Here is a 12,824-nt window from a genome sequence, read left to right on the forward strand (position 1 = left end):
AGAGAAGAGCACGTTCTGCGTGGAAGTCTGTACATGAACCCATCCGAAGTGTGTTTTGATGCTTTGCAGTTAGGAAGCTGCTGAAGAATTTCACGTACTGAATTCGGGATTGGATAGTCAATGTTCTTTATTACAGTTTAAGCAAAAGAGAGTTGAAATCAATATAAATTATTTCAAAGTGAACAGCAGTGCAATAGAGAATCATTTATGTTATTTATAAATATATTTCCTTGTCTTAAAATTAGTGATTTTTAGATGGAAACTGATGATTCTAACATTTCAAAAGTACGATTTCTGGAATAAGGCTAAAATATATCCAACTGTTTAAAACTGTACTAGTAGGAAAAGAGCTACTTCTTATTTGAGATACTTACCGATTCTACTGTAATACACGAGTATGTTCTAATTTTATACCTTTCTAAATTCAAAAGGAATGCTAAATAATGATTCATTTTTTATTAGATGTAGATTTACAGCACATAAAATTTCCTTATAATATTTGTGGATAAATAAGTTCCTACGGTGCAAACGTAAAGCAAGACGAGAGAAGTTCCACAGCTGAAGTAGGTAAGCGCGTTTCATTGTAAAGCTTGCGTAGTTGGGAGTAAGTCAGCCTGTGGCACCGAAGACCCACTGTGTTACTGTGCGTTCCCTGTTGTGAGAGTTGTCCAGATAATGTTCACTGAAGGGTTGATACTGCTTTCTGCAGCAGCTGGACCATTATGGGATAGACTGGTGCAAACTCCTTTCCCTCTCTGGTTCTTACTGATTGAACATAAGCTTCCAGCGCACCGCTAAAAAACCAGAAAAGACAAGTAGCTGAAGCAGTTAAATAGTGTACAAGTACTGTAAGTGCAGGATCTGCAACTGAAATTAATCGACTTCTGCCCTACTACAGAATTTTCCTCAGATGCTCTTACATGTCTCTGTGGAAGGAAGCGGGCAAGAAGGGCCTTCCAAAGCTCTACATAATTGTTTCATGATCTTTCTCACCTCTCTTGTGTGTTTTGAGGAGCGAACAAGTTAACATTTAAATAATCAGCAGCAGCATGTTGCAGATGGCTTGAAATGACAGCTCTGACGCACAGACTCGGGCACATTGCTGTACTGGTAACCTTTAGAAGTGGAAAGAATAGACTCCAGCTGCTGCAGACACTGAGACTACAACTTAAGGAAAACTGGGGCACTGGTGAACAACCGAGATGCCTTTAGGTGATTTCCTGGCTCAGTCTTTTTGAACTGCCACTGTCCTTCGGGAAACGCTGCGCTAACCCACAGACAAAGCGTGTCTGTGTGTCAGTACGGCTTTGCTGGGTTTTTCTTACACGTTGTTGTAGGATGTCACACACAAAAATCTTGTCTGATTTACACAAATACAGACGTTTCAAAGCGAAAGGGGCAACTGCCATGAGGTACTAGTCTGTATAGAACACAACTTGCTTTACAACACGGGGCCACCTTTCAGCCAACAATTCTACTAAATAGTATTAATCACAGAATCACAGAGTGTTAGGGATTGGAAGGGACCTCAGAGGATCATCTAGTCCAATCCCCCTGCCTGAGCAGGACCACCTAGATCAGATGACAATTGTTGTATTTTGTATTGTTGAATGACAGCATATCTGTAAAGCTAAGATTTTGTAAATGCTGATCCGTGCAGATTTTGACTCAGTAGTTCATTAAGTAGGCCAAGTTCGTTTTGTCATACTTAAATACGGCTTCTAATAATTTAATTGATTTTCCTCTCCTTTTTCTCTTCTCCCATTTCTTCAAAAAATAGATACAACGATCTTAGGGTTTCTTTCTAAAAACATTTGTTCATGGTATGTTCCATTGGTGCTATTTACTGCAAAATTGTGACATTTAGGAAAGCACAAGCACAAACAGCCTCCATTTTAAATGGGGACTAAGACAGCTCCCAGTATGTGGCTGTTCATCTTCTGGTTGGAGACAGCTGTGCAGTGCTAATGCAGACTCGGCACAGACATTCCCGGCCATACCTGGGTGCCATCCCGCAGGGCAGTGGGTCCTGCTGCCAGTGCCAAAGCAGCAGAGCCGAAATTGTCACGCTGGGTCACCGAGTGGGGAAGCAGCCCTGAGGTTTTGTCTCCTGCCTTTATGGACGTGTGGGACACACCAGCACGGTGGCTCTGCCAGTGAGGGGTCTGCTGCATTTTTGGTAACACGGCAGGAATGTTCCAGTCGTGTTGGGGCGAGGTGGGTGCCTGTGCATGTCTGGTGATGTGAAGGGGGCGGCGGGGTGCAGGGAGATGGTTGCAGTGTCGCATGTACAAATACACATCACCTGCTGCAAGACGGTGGGCTGGGCCAGCGGGAGCACAGCTGTGTTCATGTTCGCTGCTGCTTCCCACAGCCCAGCCTGCCGTGGAATAATGCCTTACCGCAGAGAGCTCAGGGGACGCAGGGCAGCACTGCCAGCCCGTGCGTGCCTGCTGGCAGCTGGAGGTGATGGGAAGTGAGTAGGCATTTAATTAGGCAAAGCCTAAGGAAAGCAGAAAAATGGAAGAGCAAGTGTTGGCCTGTGTTTCCTGCACAGTCTGCTCCTGGAGTAAGATGATGAGAGACAGGAGAGGCCCACATCCGTCTGGGATGCTGCAGCACGGGAAAGCTACCTAAGAGCCCAGCAAACCAAAACAGGAGCTGGTAGGAAGAAGCAGGATTATAATACACCTTGTTACCTCTCAATAAAGCTATTGCTAAACCAGCAAGGGCTCTGAACTTCCTGAACAAAACCAAAAACCCACTTGTGTCAGAGCGCGGCTAGGAATCTCCAGCAAAGTGCATAAGAAGTAGGAGATGCTTCTGAGGCCAAAAGCCGGTTCTTGGTTTGCTGGAGAGATGAGTCTGAGCTTTGGGTTCTGAGAAGCCAGTGACAGCGATGACAGTCTGGCCCCACGAGCTGTTCCTGAGGCTGCATCCTCTCCTCCCAGCACTTCTCGTCCCCATCAAAGCCAGGCACTGAGCTGTGACCCTCCTGCCATTGTGCAACAGGAGTTGGGCATCCACACATAGCACGTGGATGCACACAAACGCACAGGAACACCCACCTGCAGTCAGACTCCCTGGCCTGTGGCAAAGAGTCTGACAGGAAAAGTGAAGTGTGTAACTGTGCCCAGCACAGGATGGGAATGAACCAGCACGGGTATAAGGCAATGCCACCACCCACCACAGCTCCCGCCGTCCCCAGGCAGGGCAGCTGGACTTCAGATGCCCTCTTTGCTGAAACCCATCAGAGGTGATGCAAAAGGAGGATGGACTGGATTATTGGAAAGAGCTGAGAGGTTTCAGAAGAATAAAGTGACTGAGCAAAGAAACAGCCCCTCGTGTTGGCAGGAATGCACTTGAGAGCTTTTCAGTTTTTCTAAGAACTTACTAGTGAGTTACTGCTGAGGGGTCCACACCAGGTACCAACACACTCTGAAGAGTCACTGGGCATTTTTTGCACATCAACAAACGGCAAGAGGAAAGTGGCAAAGATGAGGGGCAGAGCACGTGATGAGCAGATTGAGCTGAGGTGGGAGATGAAGGGAAGGCTCAAGGAGCTCATCAAGATGAGGGGAGAGGATTCAGGGGAGTCAGATGTGTCTCAATTTCCACTCGGGTCAGCACTCAAGTGGTCAGCAGTCATCGTTAAACATGTTGGATGTTAGCTTCTACAAAGAATAGTCCCTTGTATTAAAAAGACAGTTGAGAAACTCCTGTCAGTTTTTTTTACTTTAACTGTCATTCATCTTGCTGAATCTCTCCCCTTCCACTCACAGTGTCCCTGTCTTTTCCCCTGTACACTCCCCAAAGTTTGTTGGGCCCAAACGACTTTTTAGAAGTCATCAAAAGCTGAAAATAGAAAAAACCAAACATATTGACCTGCTTAACTTAGAAAGTGCTGACACCTCTTGGTGAAGTTGTGGGTTGGCATCATTATCCAGATGGTAACACTGCTGTCCCTTTCTGACTTTATCTCCTTGCTTTGAAAAAGCTCTTGAAAAAGATGACAGCAATAACCAGATCCCTTCAGATGAAAGGGAGAAGCTTTACCCTAAAAGCAGCACCCAAAACCACTCAATGTCAGCCCTTGATAATCCTTAGCCAGACGCTTATTCCCATCAGATCAAACAAGAGGGAATGAGATTTAGGCTATGCTAAGTGCCAAACTCCGATATTAAAGTCCTGCTGTCGCACCTTCTCTCCTGCTTCAAAAGAATCTGATTTAACTGGCAAAATTGACTTAAAATCAGTGGCAGCCGCTGTCCTCTTGGAAATCAAAAAGCAGCTAAAATGAACTTGCCAAACTGGTGGCCCAGACCCTTCTCCTTCCCAGCAGAGACCAACAGCTGAGATAAGCTGCTCTTTGTCAGCTCCCCTGTGCTGCGCTTGCTCCTCTACTGTGGCTTCGCTTGCGCTGTTTCAAAGAGACGGTCAAACTTCAGCAACAGGACCAACCCAGCAGCATCCTAACTGACCATCTGTTCTGCTCAAAAGACAACCAATAGTTACTACTCCATCAATACTACAAGGTGAATTCTCAGGCATTTTTCTAAAACAGACCTGGTACAGCTTTACATTAAACAATGAAAACAAAAGCTTTCTCAATACTCTAAGACTAAACACAGTCACTATTTTCCCATGTTTGTATCTCCAATAAAAGTATTTGAACACTCTAAAGCTGAATGTTAAAATGCAATTCATAATAACTTGACCTGAAATGCTAAAACAAAAGCTTGGTTCTTCTCAGACAGTAAGAGTTTTGCTAATGGCCAAATCTGTGTTCAAGCTCTGATCAGCTCAGGAACCTCTCCTCCGCATTGCTGCCCACGGTAACGACGTGATGATGACAGGCCAGGAACTCTGTCCATCCTATTAGGATCAGCATTCCTGGTAACAAAAGGTCCAGGTAGTAAAACAGCAGAAATCATGAATCCAGTGAGAAGGGATGTTTGGAGTCCAGAGAATAATGGTGAGATTGCTTCAGAGTGCAAGGAAGGAATGGGATGGGAGAGGGAGCCGAGAGCACCCATGGGCATCAAGTAGATGTGATTTCAGAAGTACGTTTGGGATGGGAATGCTCTTTATCTCAAGATAGTTACCAAGTCTTAAGGGTGGGATTTTGGGACTGTGTTGTACAGAAATTCGGACAGTGCAGGAAGCTGCTTACGGCAAAGCAAGAGGGCTGCTGCTGCAGGCAGCCGGCGGGTAGCTTAGGCTGGCTCGGTGGGCAACTGGTAACGATACGTGGCACTGAAGCTGCCGAGATGCCTACGTGACTGCACCTCATTTTGGGAGATAAATGAGTTTAGTAGCAATGTTAACCCTTGAAATGCAGATTTTATGATGACATTTTGTAAACTTTCCTGGTCCTAGCTCAAAGGAGCTTTTGTAAACTACACCAGCAGCAGAGAATTCAATTCAGATGCATCATTCTATTATGAAAATCTTGCCTTAAAAAAGGTAGGCTTGCTCCTGTAGAGGACACTGTGAAAACACTAGTGCATAAGTAGTAATGGAAAAATAAACGGCATCATGGGTGAAAGCAGTATCATCAAGTCTCCAGCACAGAAGAGATCACAGCTGTTGTCATATAAAGAGATGTAATTTATAGTTATATTACCGATGTTTGAGAAGATGGAAGAAACTCTGTTTATGTAATACACAAAACACACTCTTGAAGGGATTAGACTAAATAATGCCCTAAATTCAGCATCTTCCAGTCTAATAAAGGACATAAAACCTGTTCAGCAATCTGTTTCTATTTTAAAAGACAAGCTATGGTATATAGTACAAATAGTGTTTGTAAAAGAGAGCTATGGAAAGAGGGTTGGTGGGATGTTCTGCATATATTAATGCTTCATTAAAAATGCCATAAGAAGTAAGTAAAAAAAAATAATCTAAGTTTAAGATGCCCTCCCACATAAGGAAAAGGATTTTAAAGCACTTATTAAATTACTTCACTTGCTTGAGCAAAAACATGAGCTTTCTTGGAAATCAGGACAAGCTGGTTATATAAATTGCAGATAGTTCTTTTCTAAAATGTTATTTCAACCCATGAAGATTTATATCTACAGTTAAAAGAAAAAAAAAGTGTATATGATTTGAGCTGTGGTTCTTAAAGGGATCTTAATGCATATAATTTAGAATTACTGTAATTAATTAGGCAATTTTATACAGAATTGTGAGTACTAGCGCTCCCCTCCTGGGCTCTGACTCGGTCAAATGGAGCCTGATTTCAATCGTAAGCTTCAGAAGCAGCAGGGATCATCTTCCTGTTCAGGAGTGGGGTGGTGCCCTGTGTACTCACGTCCTGATCAACTAGCAGGGCCGCTGGAGGACAGCGGGGCCAGACGTTTCTTTAGCGCTTTGCTAAAAGTCTGTTTGCTCTGCAAACTTCAGGACAAAGAGGAAAATGGAAAATATGCTGTGTAAGAGCACATCTGTCTGACACTAGGTCTATTTAATCGAGTGCTATAAAAGTTACTGTAAAACTGAGCAGTAAAACCTCCAATGGCATCATCCGTAGGACAACAGGGTAGCAAGAGACATCTCTGGTTCATTCCGGATTGCACAATAAAGAGATCAAAGGAACCGTGCTTGACAGACAAGCGTAAGTGCCACGGAGGGGTTTCACGAATGGCCTGGTGCTGACTGGGGAGTGCTCGGAGGTGCGGGCGGTGCAGAGCAGCCCCCAGCCGCGACGCGTGGCTGCTGCTTGCTTGGTTCAAGCAGAGCGGAGCAGTGACCCAGCACGGCTCTGCTGCTGGCAGCAAAGCTGTCGTGCAGCTGCGCCTACTGAGACTGAACCTCACGCACAGATGGGCCCTTCATGGTGGTCCCCAAGCTGGCGTTTGTCCCTGCCCCCTGGCAGGTGAGTGGTCAGAGCCGCTTTCTGGCTCAGGACATCAGCTCGTTACGAAGACGAACCCTTCAATGGACCCAGCTTTCAACTCTGCTCCAGCAACAGTGAGCTGGAATAAGGGGAGTTTACCCACACTCGAATGGTGAAGATAAGAATTTGGCCCTTGAGTGGGTGAACTGTCCTTCAGGCACTGTCCTTCAGGCTGGCTCAAATCCTGCCACATCTAACAGGAAGATTTCTTTTATGGAAGAGAAGTTGAGTTTTCAAACTTAATTTAAAAAGAAAAAGAAAAAAAGTGCCCTGGATGCTTAAAGCAGCGCTCCTTTCAACACAATCCCTGTTCCAGGAGGACACTCCTGCCTGCAGCAGGGTCATCTCCTGTAACTTGAAATGCCTGCAGGGCAGCTGTCTGCTCCTGTGTCCCAGCCCACGCTCCCTGCCCTGAGCAGAGAAAATGGAGCTTGAGGGACACAACGCAACTGACCTATTTTAGGTACCTACTTCAGGATGAGATGAATCGGTGCCTGTTTCTCTCTGTTGACTATACAGGGAGTCCAGCTAACATACCTCTGGCCAGGTAAATCCCACTCTTCTCGCTGAACGTAAGCAGAAAGAAACGCACAAAAACGCTCAGAATGCTACTAATGCGTAACATTAATGCCACGTTGCATATGAAGCACTGAAGATGTACGGAGCGGAAGAAGCACTGCAATTAGCTTTAATATGAAGCTGTGAGGATTCTCATAACGCGAGTAAATTAATACCTAAGCAGCAGGTCCCTTGAGTAATTGCACAGTCGTTACAAAGGGAAGTTGCAGAAAATTACCATTGGCAAGGCTGCAGCAAACGTAAAGATAATTTCTTGATGCAGGCCAGGGCAGGGATCTGAAGGCTCAAAACATCCAAGGTTCAATGAGCACAGCTGAACAACTACAGGTGGAAAAAACTTGAAGAAGGTGACTGATAAAAGACTCCAGACAAATGAGCAAGACGCCTGTAGTTCAACTTGGGTTCATATGAGACACATGAAGAGCAGGCTCAGAAATCTTCTAAGAAAGAAAGGCCTTGTGCAACCTGGCCTTGAACACTTTCAGGAATGGGGCAGCCACAACTCCTCTGGGCAACCTGTTCCTGTTAAACCTTGCCAAGTGATAATCTTGCAGCAGCACGTTCTTAAGATCACAAAGTTAAAATATTTTAATAGTGGTATCTCATGCAAAATGAATAAAGGATTCAACGAGAGGATTGAAATGTAAAGTTTAAGCATTTCAGCTACGCTACTTGGTCTAATGGATGACACTCACTCGCCTAAAAGCCTTGTCCCGAGGCTTGTCCCTTAATACTTCCATGGTTAGAGCAATTTATCAGTGTCTCAACAAGACCACCAGCAAGCCCATTAACTGAATCAGTCTGGATGAAATTTAATTGCAAAGACAAAAACACATCGTAGTTTAAGGATGGCATTTTCAAATTCGTGTAAAAGGAAGAGAACAAAATCCTGTCAGTTCTCAAATGATTTGCATTCTTGGCTTTCCCTAACATATCTGAAATTCAACATTGTCAGTTTTGCCAGTACTAAGAACAGAACTTAAAACCAAAATATTCATCACTAAGTTACATATACAGCTGTATCAGCCCTGTACCTATTATCCACTCCCCCAAAATTCAAGCTGTCCTCTCTTGGGATTCAAGAAAACCTAGTTTTGTAGCCAAACTAGACTAATAACACGTACAATTTTCAAAAAATACTCTTTTAATACACATATGAAGAGACACAGTTTACATTTTAATATTTTGGAAATAAATTCTATTAACATCTACTGGTGATCAACTAGCATTTCCTTAATTGGCCCGAGCACGGCACCGGACCATGCAGTGCTATCAGCTTCAAGAACTGTAAATATTTATAACAGACTCCTCTTGGCTGCTTTAAAAGCGTGGACAGATAATGGTCGATTTTCTCAAGCACAACCACTGCTGGCTGGAACTTAAAAGTCAGCTTTTATGATTTCAGCAAAAGCTGGCAACATCCACGGACAGAAGTTCAAGGACAGAGTTGGCTCCTGAGCCAGATCAAGCCTGGTACAGCTATGTTTGACAACCTGTCCCATGCCACCCGAGTGGGTGACACCCAGGTTAGGACAGGACACCAAGAAGAGAGCTAGAAGAGTTGGGTGTTAGGAGCCAAATGATCATCTGAGCCTTGAATCCTGAACATCCTCAGACTGGCTCTGTCATGTTCATAACAACACATCTGTTCTCTCTAACATACTTTAAAACTCGTTTTGAAAAACAAGACTCTTCATAACTTTTCCTAACATTTTAAGATGCAAAATAGTATTTAGGTATAAAGTCATCTACTCTAGGAAGATTTTAAAAATCTGACATAATTATCACTTCCTAAAGATTGCGGGCTGATTTCCTGAAGAGTAAGATTACAGGGGTGTAACAAGCGTCTTCCAGTTTTAAATTCCTACCTACGTTTTCATTGCTTAAGCTTCCAAAGCATCTCTTTCCTGATACAGAAGACAGGACAGCTGCAGCCTTGTCTTTCCAACAGTTGAGAGAGGCAGTTTTGCTAAAACGCAGTATTAATTTAAACCATCATTGTGCATGGCTTCCTTCTTTTGTAAGAGGATCATGTGCTCCTTCCAAAGGCATTGGAGGGTTTCGGTACGGGGGGCGGAGGGCAGTGTTCAGTTTATATATTTTCCCATTTTGCAACTCATCCCATGAGTGGAGAGAGGGTAATGGTATTTAGGATACATCTCCTATAGCACATTTTTTTTACTTTTCAAGACCAGTTCCTGGTGTGCAGTTAATTACTGCTCCATTACGAAAAATGTAGAGAGTAAAGAAGCACGATTTTTACCGTATGAGAGCAAGCCTGTCTTTTTCAGATGGATGATCATCGAGCCACTGGGAGTAGCGGGCAACGGACCACTCAGCCCTCTGATAGAGAGAAACGCAAACAAACACCCATTACACATGTATGTGAAAAAGGAAACACACACCAATTTCAGAATCAAAGATGACATAAATGAAGGCCACATGAGGCTTTCTTAGTACTGCAGTGATGCAGAATGAGTTAAGGAACCAGAAACAGTGAACAGAACTAGCCCAATACGTTATTCGGGAGCTCGGAGGTGATCTCCTACATCAGCTGTTTGCCCACTTCTGACAGGGGTTTGCATCTAGATTTCCTGCATCTCACAGAAGCAGGATCCAGGGAATCTGCAGTCTGGGATAAGACCTGCAATTTCTTCTATGAGCTGACAGAATATTAAAGAATTGAGAATCCATTTAAAATCAGGTTATCATCTTCCTACTGTTAATTAATCAAACTACGAAGTCAATGAAGTTACACCTTTGCCACAATAAAACCAAAAGCTAACAAATCCTATGAAGTATGAGCTCAAATACTTTTTAACTACAAATAACTAGGGCGAACTATGATGCTCATTCTTCCTTAGGACATCTTGAAAGGAAAGACAGGTTGATCTTATTACCTGGAAGGGTGATTTTAACTCTGGTGGTGCTCTTGTAAATAAGAACTGAAGAATAATGCTGAATGGAATAACCTCTCCCAGAGCTGGGCTACTGGCAATATGCTCACTGGTCTGGAACAGCAGTGGTCTGGAAAAATGTAACAATATACTTGTGAAAGCAGGAAAAAGCTTATCTTATGCATCAGAAAATGCCTATATGGTGGCATTCCTATATGTGTTAGGATAGAATCATCTAATTTTTTTTTCCACTAGTCTGCATCTTAGGTTTTAAACACAAGTTCAGTTCACAAAAATTTACAGAAGTTGCCTATTGTGATAAACAACACAGGACTGTAAATTTTATATTTCAGTTAACCTCCTGTAATACAGAAATTGCACTGAAAGCAACACAAAAAAAGTACAATTTGGCCAACATTTGCATGACAAAGATTGTTAAATCACAGTTATACTCTGCACAAAATTTAGAACAACTTTAATCTATTTCTAATTCGCAGGTGGGTGTTTCCAAAAAAGCTCTCAGTTCAATCAGAACTACCTCGAGGCAATAAATCAGTTTTGAAACACAGTTTGGTCGTACTGCCAATCGCTAGTTCCTGCAACTGCAACTCACCTGAATGACCTCAGCTGTCTGTAAGACTTTCCTAGGTCAGAGACTCGCCGACACAGTGGTGCTACTGCTAACTCCATCTACAGAAACAAACATTTTAATTTGAGTTAGATTGTCCCAAAATATAAAACTTGATATCGAAGCAGCCTGCCTTTAAGCAACAGTGCAAACTTGCAGATCAGGTCACTGACTTCTTGCTGGTGGCTGAACTTGAGACAAGCAGCTATCCTTTCCTTTCACACTGCATTGCCCAAGCCAAGACTTTTGCCTTATTCTTGGCCACACAGTCAGCATCCCGTGACAGTCTATGGTCTCGTGAGCTTTCTGAGACTGAAGCTTTGTTTCTTGCAGCGGGTTTATTTTGTCAGTGGTGAGTTTCCTGATGAAGCACTTATGTCAATACCCCAAAAATCTGACCACAGCCTGGGAAGAAAGCAAATCTAGGCAGGTCTCCACAAACCTAAAGAAGTAAAAATGCATACCCATTTCAGCTGGGCACCCTTTCCTTTGGTGAAGGACAAGGTTAAAGTGACTCCTTCTCGAACACTCAGCCCCGAATTCTGGGGCACAAAACCTAGGTGGATTAGATAAAAGGCAGCTGGGACCTACTGCCACAGGCTCATATGGAATCACAGGTGAAAGAGAATCAGTAAGAGCATTATTCTCACAGTTTGTTCTCTGAGTTACAGCAGCCATCTTTAAAAACAAACAATTTTTAAACACTTTCTGTTTTTTAAGCACTGGAGTTCACCTGCCTTTTTGAATGACAGCCAGGCTCCACTTGGGTTTTTACATCATTCATGTGAGACTAAATTCTGTCACAGACTCTTCATTAACAGTGAGGACACAGATCCCAGACTGAACATGAACATTATATGGCAAAATTTCAGTTAATATCCGCACTAATACAAACACCACCGCTCAAAAAAACCCATAGGTAAAGTAATTTTAGCCAAATATGGATGAAGTCTTTATTTTTTTTGCATTTCTGAAGTGTCAGTCAACAGAGGGATGCAAGCTTTATTCTCCACGTAAGTTTTTTAAAATTCCCAATTTGAAAGGCTATTCAGACTCTAATTTCCACGTAATGCACAATTAAGTGACGTTTCAAAGGACGAGAGCTAAAATAAGTAACAGGATCAAAACCACCACACAATAAGCTTCCCACTTAAGTAGCATTGCTGAACAAGTTTCAAAGCGTTTGTGATAAGACACTATTCACAGTGAAATCTTTAATACTATTATTCTTTCCAGCTGTAGCATTTCCTCAGACAGAGCTGGCTGCTGGGCCATCAGCTTCACCAAGAGGATGTACCTAGCTGGGGTTCCAGCATAAACGAGAAAGATGGTGTGGTGAACTATGATGCCATAGTTCATCTAAAACCAGAAGAAGTTAAGTTAGCAATCAATACAAATCAGGGCCATATACTTCAGGCACCCATCTTAAAAAGCAGGTGGCAGGATGGGAGTCATCTCACCTACTTCTCAACATCTACAGGTTCTCTTCACACTCAGTGGAGAGAAACAGCCACTCCTGGAGTGCGATCCATCTTTCCCCACGGTAGACATCTGAAATAGGTCAGGTGGGTTACGTTGTAGCAATCTCCACCTACATGACACTCACTCAGACAAAGCTGGGAAAGACAGAGTGCCTAACCCAGGCACTGACATTTCTTCTACAGACAAGGAGAGGAGGGCACCTCTGAAAGGTGATGGGGAAAGCCCCCCCTGAGCTGGCCCACGGGCAGTGCAAAGCCGCCCCCCCGAGCCTAGGAACCCTGCAGTACCTGCCCCACATTAAGCATGACCAGGACGCCTGAAATCTGCATTTTATATTATG

General features: G+C 43.5%; 1 protein-coding gene across 1 annotated transcript in view; it reads right to left on the reverse strand.

The window, feature by feature from the left end:
• Positions 1-2: 2 nt before the first annotated feature.
• The window catches only part of COG5 (component of oligomeric golgi complex 5), a 200,042-nt gene continuing 187,220 nt past the window's right edge, over positions 3-12,824 (reverse strand). The window contains 4 exon segments of the mRNA XM_086609866.1: positions 3-794; positions 9,741-9,820; positions 10,378-10,504; positions 10,988-11,064. Of these exon segments, the coding sequence (XP_086465992.1) occupies positions 680-794; positions 9,741-9,820; positions 10,378-10,504; positions 10,988-11,064 (399 nt within the window). The 3' untranslated portion in view covers positions 3-679.

The sequence above is a fragment of the Tauraco erythrolophus genome, chromosome 4 (assembly GCF_009769465.1).
Source record: "Tauraco erythrolophus isolate bTauEry1 chromosome 4, bTauEry1.pri, whole genome shotgun sequence".
NCBI classification, from domain to species: domain Eukaryota; kingdom Metazoa; phylum Chordata; class Aves; order Musophagiformes; family Musophagidae; genus Tauraco; species Tauraco erythrolophus.